General features: G+C 42.5%; 2 protein-coding genes and 1 long non-coding RNA gene across 6 annotated transcripts in view; 1 reads left to right on the top strand and 2 right to left on the bottom strand.

Moving 5' to 3' along the window:
- LOC111539685 overlaps positions 1-2092 on the bottom strand; it is a 21950-nt gene extending 19858 nt beyond the window's left edge. The window contains exons 1-2 of the long non-coding RNA XR_002730750.1: positions 1485-2092; positions 714-792 (exon numbers count right to left, since the gene is read on the bottom strand). This is a non-coding gene — a long non-coding RNA (uncharacterized LOC111539685). The remainder of the gene's footprint in view (positions 1-713; positions 793-1484) is intronic.
- KATNAL2 (katanin catalytic subunit A1 like 2) overlaps positions 1-3300 on the top strand; it is a 91124-nt gene extending 87824 nt beyond the window's left edge. For all 3 annotated transcript variants that reach the window (XM_023207596.1, XM_031934497.1, XM_031934498.1), the window contains 3 exons: positions 309-471; positions 1324-1426; positions 1937-3300. In XM_023207596.1, the coding sequence (XP_023063364.1) occupies positions 309-471; positions 1324-1426; positions 1937-2076 (406 nt within the window). In that variant the 3' untranslated portion in view covers positions 2077-3300. The remainder of the gene's footprint in view (positions 1-308; positions 472-1323; positions 1427-1936) is intronic.
- Positions 3301-8440: 5140 nt separating this feature from the next.
- Positions 8441-11981, bottom strand: part of HDHD2 (haloacid dehalogenase like hydrolase domain containing 2) — a 46468-nt gene continuing 42927 nt past the window's right edge. The window contains exon 7 of one of the 2 annotated variants that reach the window (XM_023207598.1): positions 8441-9819. In XM_023207598.1, the coding sequence (XP_023063366.1) occupies positions 9716-9819 (104 nt within the window). In that variant the 3' untranslated portion in view covers positions 8441-9715. The remainder of the gene's footprint in view (positions 9820-11981) is intronic. The other variant, XM_023207599.3, reaches the window with a different exon arrangement.

Below are 11981 nucleotides of genomic sequence, written 5' to 3'. Positions count from 1 at the left end.
CCTTCCTTCCTTCCTTCCTTCCTTCCTTCCTTCCTTCCTTCCTTCCTTCCTTTCCTTCATTCCTTCCTTCTTTTCCTTCCTTTCCGCTTTCCTCACTGTCTTCCCTTCCTTCCCTCCCTCACTTCTCTCTCTCACCAATTCTTTCTCCAAATAATATTAAGTAATTGTCCCATCCACTCAAGGCATAGATGTAGAGTGAGAGTTAAAATGCAGAATTGCTTCCTGCAATGCTAAATTGTTCTTAAAGTACAGTTGTTCAGGAACTGTGTTTGCAGCCCTGTCCAGCTCCATTTCTGGTGTGATTTTAGGGAGCTGGACTGTGCCATGTTGCGCCGCCTGGAGAAGAGGATTCTGGTTGATCTCCCCAGCCGGGAGGCCAGGCAGGCCATGATCTACCACTGGCTGCCTCCTGTGAGCAACAGCAGGGCCTTGGAGCTGCGCACAGAGCTGGAGTACAGTGTGCTGAGCCAGGTCAGCTGCCCTGGAGAGGGGCACATGTAGGTCAAGGGCTCACCACATGGCCATCTTGTAGACCAGGTCTTACCATGAGCTGATAGAAGCTTAAGACACTTAGAATAAGATCAAAGCTGCCCCTATAATGCAATGGGCATCTTCAGGGAAGAATAAGCTCCTTGTCACTTAAAAATATTCAGAGAGGGAGAAACAGTGTGAGGCAGTGGAAACAGCATAGGGTTTAGACTCAGAAAACCTACCGTCAAATCCTGGCCCTGCTGCTTGTTAGCTGTGTGACCTCAGGGAAGGCATTTACTCTTTAAGCCTCAGTTTCTTCATCTGTAAAATGGGTAGCAGATGAGCCACAAAGAATGACTGTGATGATTACATAACAGAAAAGCTCCAGGTACATGTCTATTATGCACATTATCACTAGTGTCCATTCCCAGGGTGTTGTAGAAATGTTGCCTGTTTTTGGTGAACATTTAAACACAATGTTCTCTGAGGCTCCTAAATGGCAGGTATGATCTTATTTACAAGAATAAACGTGCCTACCAAATTTGAACATCCTTGGATTTGAGCACAGGGACCCCGATAGGCTAACTTGGGTGTTCTGGTCCTTTACTGGCATCTTACAGCATATTTTGATGGTGTTAGAAAGCCCTTCTAGCCCAGCTGCTTAGGTTATCCCAGCATGCTAGCAGGGTCTCTTCCTCAAGCACTGTTTATCTGGGAATCTTTTTAGGGTGTTCATGGGTGACAGATACAGAATCTACACAGGACTTCTGATACTGGGTCCTGCCTATAACAATGTAATGGCCAGGAGCATTCTGTGCACTGACCAATGGCTGGTTTTTGTGGCTGTTTCAGGAGACTGAGGGCTACTCAGGCTCAGACATTAAGCTCGTCTGCAGGGAAGCAGCCATGCGGCCCGTGAGGAAGATCTTTGATGCACTTGAAAATCACCAGTCAGGTATGGGTTGGATCACTGTGAAGGTTTTCTGGGAAATTTGTGTAAAAATCCCTCTCACCAGCAGATGGAGCCTGGTGCCTGTTCTTGGTGCCGCTTTACACTTGCAACACGTTTTTTGGTCAAATCATCCCTCACTCAACTCATTCCTCTGTGGGTGTTCTGATTCAGATCGACTTTGCTCGCAGAAGATAAACTCCTTAGGGCTCAGGCTCTTATTTCTCTGGCACACTCTGATGTTGGGCTGGATCCATTTGAGGCACTATATAAATATTAAATAATACTTGGTAACAATACATTTAAGTCACATTTTTTTTGTCTAGGCCTTAGGGGCTAACTCAGTTGCACATTAAAGAATTTTTCCCCAGCCCTCCTTAGTCTTGCCTTTTGCTGCATTAACAATTAAGAACGCTGCATTATGCATTGTCTTGAAAGAAGGTCTATTAGCGTTTCAAGAGCATTGATCACCAAGAGGTCGATTGTTGTGCTGTTACTGTTGTGTTCTTATCCTAGAAAGCAGCGACTTACCGGGGATCCAGTTGGATACAATAACCACTGCTGACTTTCTGGATGTGCTAACTCACACCAAGCCCTCCGCAAAGAATCTGGCTCAGAGATACTCAGCCTGGCAAAGAGAGTTCGAGTCTGTTTGAAACCACATTTACCCTGACCCGGCCACAAAGGTCTCCTAATTTATTAGTGTCCATGGGAGAAGAACAAAATGATTGGAATGGAAAAGAGAAAATTATTCTTGAAGACTGGATTAACTTGAGCCACTGTATTGTTTGGATAGCTGAGATATATTTATTAACATCATTACTGATGTCAGCAAAATATTGAGGGTTTCAGTTACATACATATATGTGCTATTAGGTCATACAATGGAGATTTTTCTGACAATTAGACTCCATAAAATTTTAATGAACAATTTTCTGTAATGTTACTCATTTGTAAACTTTTGCAGAAAAAGATGTACTTAGAAACATTGTGTTGGCCAGGCACAAGATGACCCTGAGTTGGGGCAGCCAAGTAGAAGCTAAGCTTGACAGGCACTGCCCAGCGGACAGTCCCAGGGTGAAGAAGGATGAGGGCAGGGACGGCAATGCAGTCTGTTTCTCATTCTGGACAATATTCTGTATCTCATCAGCTCTCCCTAATTCTGACTCCATCCAGCTTTGTCAGCAGCAAACCCCTCCCAAACTAAGCCCCACTCAGAAATGTCACTGAGCATTCTGATCCTAGAGCTAATAGCCGGGGTGACTAGCACACCATCACCATCAGCTGCCAGTATGACTGTTTTGGGTTCTGGCCCCCAATAACATCTTTTAACTCTTCACATCTCACATCCGGTGTGCTCTGCCCTTCTCTTTCCATTGCCACAGCTTCTCATCAGAACCAAAGCTGAGGATGGGTCACCTGAGCTTCGAGAATATTCGTTCCAAGTCTTCCCTGCTCTTAGGCTCTTCCCCTTCTCAAGGGATTATAAACAGCTAGAAGCATCTCTCTCAGGAACTCACAATCCAAGGCATCTACTTTGAACCCTTGATAAATTTTGAAGGCTTCCACTAAGTAATGCGACTTCTTTTCCCCCACTAGAACTTACCTGTGGGAAATTACCTTCTTTTCTCTTCCTTGCCTTGTTTTCATCATCCCTGCAGACAGACTCTTCAAGAGGAAAAACTTCCAAAAAGAGACACTTTGGATAGCTAAGTATCCCAAAGGATTTTTACCCTTTTAAACAAAACTAAACCATATTTTGGGGTATTGATTATTTTGAAATTATTCTCAAATGCCTCTTTAAACATCATCTCATGGAAAATGTCAAATTGAAAATATACCTTATCTAACAAATTGAAAATAAAAAATATTTCATCTCAGTACATGCTTAAACTTCTTCATGAGCATCAGGCACTACACTACGCCAGCACCAGTGATACAGAGCATAGAGTCCCCAGCCCCCGGGCCATGGACCCGTAGTACCCTCTCGTGGCTTGTTAGAAACTGGGTTGCACAGCAGCTAAGAGGCAGGTGAGCATTACTGCCTGAGCTCCACCTCCTGTCAGATCAGTAACAATATTAGATTCTCATAGGAGTGTGAACTCTATTGTGAACTGTGCATGCGAGGGATCTAGGTTATGCGCTCCTTATGAAAATCTAAGTAATGCCTGATGATCTGAGGTGAAACAATTTCATCCCAAAACCATCCATCCCCCACCCCCCATCCAGGCTCAGTCCGTGGAAAAACTGTCTTCCATGAAACCAGTCCCTGGTGCCAAAAAGCTTGGGGACCAGTGATATAGAGGACTCTACATTGAATGGCCCAAGACTGATGTAAGGCCTAAGTTCCGATGTCTGCTTTATTGTTTTGGGGGATTCTTCTTGTCAGGCCATCAGCTGACATTTCTTGTAGCTGCTAGTCCATTCGCTTGTGGCCACTACCATAATTTCTAATTTTATAAAATCTCAACTGCTGTTGCAAATTTGCTGCGGTGGGAAAGTTGGTGCTGTATGTGTACCCAAGAGTGACTGGGTAAAGGGGCAGGGGAAGTGCTCCTGTGGATAGCATGCTTTGTGACAATACATTTGGGTCCTTTCTGCTTACTGACCGCTCCTGAATGCATTCAGGATAAGTGCAGTTCTGCTATCCCTCAGAGCGAATACACTTAACCTTCTTCCACTTCCAAAACCCCATATGCAGCCTGTGTGCCTGCTGCATCTCTACATCCTCTGTTCCCTTTAAATATCGCCTAGTCCATGTTTTTAACACTTCCACCTCTATTCAATCACATATTCAGTCCTCCTCTTTTTTCCTAAGAAAATTTGTCTTCAAATACTTCGGCATGTGGATGTTTTTCTGTCACACATTTACTTTGGTGGCTTCTTCTTGATGTTTTATACATTTATTCCTGCTTTGGATGAAATGAAGTGTACCTCTTTCATCTCTCTGCCCTTTCCTTACCACGTATACGTGTCTTTCTCTATCATTCCAAAAGTTGTATTATGATTTTAAATTAACTCAATAATCAGTATTTTCATTAGAAACATACATTGTTAACTGCAGAGCCAGCTAGTGAATTAGAATTACATTTGCTTTCTTGTTTTGTCTTCCCTAGAATTAACAACTGCCTCATTTTTCTATTTGCTTAATTTTCTAAGTTTTTTTTTTGGCAACACATTCTCGGACCTGTCAGGTGCCCATCAATATTCTTTTGCAAATGACCAAACACACCAGATAAACTTTCCACTCCCTTCCCACCCGCTCTGGTCCGGGTGTTCTAAGGGAAAGGGGAGCAGAGGACCATGGCAGAATAAGCAATTTGTACCTAATCCATTTCCAGCCCTGCATCTCACCCTGGCCCTACACCATGCCCACTGTTCCCATGGCCTTAATTTCCATGGTTCCATTTTTCCAGAGAATAATGGAAAACTTCCATTCTCCTGCCTTGGCTAGGAGTTGGCATCTGACTGCTCAGGATGGGTAAGTTTCTTGAGGCTCCAACTTTTAACCAATTCCTCACTTTCAATCCTGTCTTGTACCTCACTTCCTTCCTACCTGTTGTCTGCAAGCTTGAGTCTTTGAAGTTGTTCTACAGGATGAATTTTGGCTATATTTTCTTTGCACTGATTTTGTTTATCAACATTCCAACCAGTTTGCACCTTTCAGATTACTGTACCTCTTCATCCACTGATGCCTCCTCTACCTCCTCTTGTGGGCTGCCCCTGTGGGTTTACATTTATTCCTTTTCTCTTATTTTGGTATGGCTTTGAGAAAAAGAGAAAAAGAGACCAACACATATGACTTAATACAATGTTAAGAGTCTCCATGATTATTTTTTAAAGTAGATTAGAAGTATATATCTAAGTTTACATAGGAGATTGGCTTGATAGCTGTTGGAGGAAAGTTTAATATATTTTCTTCCAAAGTAGAGTCACAGCCCAAAGACCTACAGAAACATGGAATGTAGTGGCAAATGAAGAGTAAGATGGGTGTTAGGCAAAGCAGAGGTGGAGATGGTGGTGAGCTAGAGAGGGCCAGGGACTCTCTGAAAGACACAGTAATGACTCTGCTCCAATTGGACATGGAAATTTGGATCTAACATAGACAGTTCTTTTCATCTTCCTAGAAAACCCAGTAGTTGATTTGCATTAGAATCTCCTGGTGTTCAGATGCTGGCAATCAAGGTTAACTATACACCTGTAGAATTCTCACAGCCTGCTCCCACTCACTTTTAAAAGCCTTCCTTGGCGGACCATACTTACCTAAAGTAACTGCATTCCTGTTGGCCTTCTTCATCATTCATCCATCTCTCATCGTATTAGATAGCTATATATACATGCATATGTTTCATCATTTGTTTGCCCCCTCCAAATGTAAGCTCCATGCCTGGAGTACTTTTTTTTCACTGCCATTGAATGAAAGATTATTTAAATTAGTGTACGCCAAAGGTTATCTGAGCACTGTCTGTGACTACTACTCCCATGCATTTTGCTCACTGCTTGTGATCTTAGAGGACTTACACAACCATTCTGAACGTATCAGAGCCCTTAGTGTTGTTATACATTTTTATATGTATTAATTTCCCAACTAAAAGACACGCATCTTAGGAGCCACAGCTGTATTCTCTCCAGCTCCCTTATGCTTTACTCACAGAGAACATTAAGTATCAGTTTTTTCAGGAAGATCAGCTAGTGAAACAAACAGGAGTTGAGCAGTGTATGACATGAAGAAAAGCACTGGAAAAGCATTCAAATGTTTGAAACAAATGATTTCTGGGACTTTGGCACCCTCATTACTGCTCCTTAAAGATAGCAACATGATTTGGGACAGGCGGCCTTGATGGCTGGTTTAATACGGAAGTCACCAAAGGTCTTGTGCATTTAGGCTGAAAAAAGCTTTTGTGACTTATGTCAAATAAACATGATAATGCAAACACAGCCCTCTGCAAACAACTGCTAATACGACAAAGGGATTCTACTGCTCGAGGCACTGTTTTAATGCAATAGGTTAGTGTCATTTAAAAAATTCTCTATTATAGGTGCCCAAGGACTTCAGTTTTATCCTACATGAACACACATTGATCCAAAAACCAACTGAACACAATCAGTGTACGTGTTTTTAACTTCCCTGGCCAACACACTACGTAAGTTCTAAAACATGGGATTATGTGTGAATTGACATATATTATTCCACCGGAATTTCTGACATTATGGCTACAGGTAAAGTTCGATGGAATTGTCACTTAGAGTGAGGTAGGTTATCCTCCTTTTCCCTTCCTAGGCATTACGATGAGCTCTCACCGATACAGAACGCACGGTAGGCAGAGCTACTGTAACCTGTGGCTGACTCTGGAGTTGTGGGTGGAGGGGGTGGAACGACCATCTGTCCTCCCCTGAACTGGAGCTCTGCTCTGTTCCACACTCCTGGCTCACAGCAGATGTGGGACACTCAACTCCTAACAATGGATGTTTTCTAATAACCTTTCCAGTCCCAAGGAGTCACATGGTCCCTTTTCTGGCCCAGAACAGGATTATAATAAAACTGATGCAAACACCATCCTTGAGATTAATACCAGATAACCCTTTAAATGGGACAGCCAGTAAACGAAGCCTTTTAGAAACTTCAGTTACTAAACTTCCTCCATGAGGCCCAAGGCAGACTAACCAGCTGACACTAACATGGATTGGAATGTTTATAAATAAGATTTTCAGTTATTCTCATGAACCTTACTGTGGGCCGGTCAGTTAGCAAGTCCTATATAATGCTTGTTAAATATCTCAAACTAAGATTTTCAGGGCTCACAGGGATAAAGTGGAATGGAGGAAAGGAGAGAAGCATTTCTCCTGGCTGGGTCCACATGCTCAGGAGACCTTTATCCTCTTCACTTCCTAACCCATCAATGATGTTCCCTTCTTGGGTTTAGCTCTAACCTGTCTCCAGAGCATCTGATCCATTACTTCCAAGTGTTTATTTAATGAACATTTTCTCCTGCCCACTCAAAGCTATGCTTTCTAGCATTACACTCCTATGGTAGTTTTTATTGGTTCAGTACCCATTTGAGTGCTTACCTGTGTTGCAGCAGATATAGGAAAGAATGATGAAACTCAAATTCAACTGGGTAGCAAAATTAAAATTTAAAAAACATGAGATGCAGTCCTGTCTAGTGGGGAGAAGAGCATATGAAGACCTAAGTACACTCTTAAAGTGCCACATGGACATGAAGGAGGGGACACCTTGCCCCATCCTGAAGTCGGGGACGACATCAGAGAAGGGGAACGCTGAGTTGGATCTTTAGTGTTCTTGAGTAATGTGTATTCTTCTCCTTAGCTCTTTAACTGGAAAGGATCATTGAGGCAAAATCTTTTTCTTAATATGCTTATTTCCCACCATAATCAGGGCACTCAGTGCATAGCAACTAGCAAACATTTGGTAATACTTGAGCCAAGGCATCACTGACCCACGTGCCCAAGCAACAGGGCAAAAGTGAAGGCAGCCCACCCACCAGGTACCACGCAGAGCTCTCTACTCGCAGGCTGAGCTCTCTCTGTGTGCAGCTTTACTCTGAGGAAGTCTAAACGTAGTACAGAATTTCTTTTTTTTAATTCTCAGGAAGACTTTCTCCACTGAGATAAATGTAAAGATAAATTCTACCAACATTTTTCAGATTGTTAAATGTCAAGAGTCCTGCTTCATCATCATCACAAACGCACAGCACTTACCATTTGCCCAGTGATATTCTAAGTACTTAATATATAGTTCATGCACATAATGCTCACACCAACCGTATGTGGTGGGCATTATCATTATCCCCATTCTATAGATAAGGAAAGAAGGCACGAGAGACATGAGGTGACTTCCCCAAGGCCAGAGAGCTAATTTTGTGTTACCAGGATCCAGAGTATGCTCTTAGCCACTCTGCTCATCCTTACGATTTGGGGTGGTAGTCATATCACATCTGTCTTTTGCACTCTGGGATACATAAATACTAAGACAAGGTATTTGCAAAAACAAAGACACAGTGCTCACCAAACTACTATTTATTTAGCTTTGTTCCCTCCCATCCAAGACTGCTGATCTCTAAACAAGCATCAAAACCCGAAGCTCATTAACATCAGAGCTTCAATAAGGTGAACACTACAATGATGTACAATTACATCCTAATAATTCAATGCCCAAGAGCCCTGTAAAACTATTGCAAGACCCAGGATTGTCACAGTATGCAAATGCACTAGGAAAATCATTACCTATTTAGTCCCCTTCATTTTGGTGGGTTTAACATGAGAAGAATAATCCATGCTACAAGACGAGATTTCATTTTACAGCTGTAGTAACCAAGTACATAAAAGCTTGAATCTGTCCCAGTAGCTTCTAAAAAATTTTTCCCATAGTGTCAGAGGCAAAAATAATGAAATCTTGCAAATGTACAGTTAATAGGACCCTAGTGGACACTAACTTCAAAAATGCATGGTCTATAAGACATTACAAGGCTTGATTCTAGTTTCTGCACTGTTCCTGTTAATAACAATGTCTAATTAAAACATCTGTAAAATACTGATAGTTTTAATTTTACATAAAATTTCCAAAACAACTGTTACACAGTATAATAGGTATCTGCAATGAATAGGTTATTAATGGAAGTATTATTTTAAATTAAAATCTGGTTCTAAATTTAAATTAGTCATCTCTGGCTAATGAAGAGAAAAAGAAGTCACCCATGCTGGGAATACAGTAGAAAATTTAGTTTTCAACATCTATTAAAGCAAATTCACTGTATCACTTGGGCTAAAGGACAAATCTCTTTGTTACTTTCTATCTTCTCCATTTGGCACATCTGATGGATTTCACAGTTGAACTCAATACTAGAACTACAGCCTAATGCACCTTTTAATACATTACCTTATAATTTAAAAACCACCATTCAACTTTCTTCACAGTCTGAAATCCCCCCTCCCTGTTTTCCAGTGAGGAGACAGCAGAGAACACTCTTCCCTGTGGTAGCTTCTCCCTCCCAGCCCTGTCTAACCTGATGAATATTTTAAAAGGAATGGCACAAAATCTCAGCTTTCCCTTTCTTTGGGTCTCATCTTCAGTTACAAAATAAAAGAGATTTGCAAGGCTTACTGGCTGGCCGCAATTCAATACCTTTCTTTCTAATTAATGCACAACAAAAGAGGGTTAAAAAGCGATCAGCACTGACTGGTGTGTGTCTACCGATGCTGGCACTGAGTTGGTCAGGGATTCATTCCAGACGGTAAGAAGCTGCGTTTCAAGTTGCTTCAGACGCACACATTGCTTCACAACAGGTGCTGCAGAATGTGGTCCACAGCATGAGGGAAACTCTCACAAGTTAAGTAAGGAGGTGGATTAATTTTTTCTTCATCTGATGCTCGGTATTTCCCTGAAATGAAAGTAAAGCCAGTAAACACAGGCTACCACCAGGATGCTAAATTAATCATACCCCACGAACACCTGGGTCATCACAGAACCACCCTTACAGTTTTGAGAGAATCAGGGGCCACACATCTCCCAAATCACCTTTTATTGAGGCTTCAGGATGTAAACGAGGCAATCAAAGAAATGTCACATTCAGCCTTTCCCCAGGCCTTCTGGTCATTCACAATGGATAGGCCACAGGTACTGGGTCGCCTGACAGCTAAGATTCTCTTCACATATTCACAGCTGATGAAATCATTTTCTTTCCCCTACCCTCAGCCCTAAAGATAGGCTGGTGATTAAATTAATTCTTCAAAGTGGAAGCCCACACCCCAGAGGGCAGAGGACTCATCCGCTCCCAATGGCGACCGGGAACAGGATGTGCTGCTGACATGCAGGGATCCAGGCAGCCTGGGAGCCTGGCAGATGAGAAGGCCCTGGGTTGGGGAGGGAAAGACTGATGGATGCTCGCAGGCCTGGGGCCAGGCAGGACAGGCCACTGTCACGCAGCAGGCTCACTGCCTGACTCTCCCAACCCTGGAATTCAAGACGACCTGCTGTTCTAGCACCTGACACACAGTTTAACACCTCAACACAGCAGAGGAACCATTCCACAGTGGTCACAAAGAGCTTTTGCAAGTCAGAAGGTGCATGGTCCCTATTTAAAGACCCTTTAATGGGTCCCAGTGCCTTTCAGAAAGAATCCAAAATCTCTACTGCTGCTTACCAAGCCCTTTGTCATACAGTCCCAGCGACCCTCTCACCTAAGCATGTGCTACTGGCTCACCAGGCTGCAGTTCCAGACTGGACTTGGCTTTTCTGAGGGCCTTCATAACTGCCATTCTCTTGTCATTCCATTCTGCTCACCTGACTACCTCCTTCATGCTTCAGGTCAGACCCCACCTTTCCATTCAAATTAAAACCCCTCCCTTGTCATTCACCTTGTTCTTTGCCTCTAGAACATTTACAACAATTTGTAATTATGCATTTACTTGTTTAAAATGTCTCACATTTAAGAAGACTAAGTTTTTTGAGAGCAGGGATTATATTTATGTCCCAGTGTATTCCAAGTATCTAACATAGTGACTAGCACATAGTAACCACCCTATAAATATCTTTTTAAAGACTGAATGGAGGGAAGAAGAGAGGGGAGGGAGGGAGGAAATGCAGAACGCAGCTCCTGCCCTGTAGCCACCAGGGCTGCCTCTGCCCTTCACCTTTCTCCTTGCTCTCTCATCCCTTTGTGGTCTCTGTTATTGATTCTTCTGCTCTTCCCAGTTTTCTATGCCTAAATTCAGCTCTTTCAACAACAGACATGCTGTTTTCTACAACTACTTCTTTAAGAGGCTTTGCCAGACAAACACAAAGCCTGAAAAACCCTCTTTTTCACATCTTTGCATTATGGTGGAGAAGATGCTTCCTGTCTTATCTTACTGATTGTAACTTCTTACAGGAAGGCAGCCAGCATCAAATGTACAAAGGTAATTAATACATACCTCACTCTCGTTAGCACCCTGAAGGCACCTGTCCATAGTATGGTCCCCGCAGCAAGCTCTACTGCCAGTTTTCTTCCCAAGCTTAAATATCATTAAGTATAAACTCCTTCACAAGGTTTCTATTTGATCTTACAAGTAAGTAATGACTAAATATTACTATATTACCTACTTTCTGGATCCAGTGGTCTAAGGGACAAAGACATAAGCTTCTTAGCCATGGAGTTAAAGGCTTTTGCTTAGTGTGGCTCTGCAAGTGGGGTTTCTACAAAGTACAAATTGACAAAAGTGGCTTAGGTATATGTTCCAGTTCTAGCACCTAGCACTGTGCCTGGCACACAGCAGGGGCTCAATAACATTCACTGAGTGAATGAAGCTCCCTGCATTGCTCATGGCTGACTCACTCACTGCTGCAACCTGTGCTTTCATGGATGGATAAATGATGAACGGGGGGAGAAACTACAGGATGCTATGTTGATGATATATGAAGTCAAAGAAGGATCCTATTTTTTTTTTTTTTTCTAGATGACTGTTTCACACGCTCAACAAATTCTGGTTAGGACTAGTCAAAAATATTTAACAAATAACTGATCAAATTATACTGAGCATCTACCCTGTGCTACCCCTTGAGAAA

Source organism: Piliocolobus tephrosceles, chromosome 18, assembly GCF_002776525.5.
Source record: "Piliocolobus tephrosceles isolate RC106 chromosome 18, ASM277652v3, whole genome shotgun sequence".
NCBI lineage: Eukaryota > Metazoa > Chordata > Mammalia > Primates > Cercopithecidae > Piliocolobus > Piliocolobus tephrosceles.
This window is presented reverse-complemented; position numbering and strand designations above follow the sequence as displayed.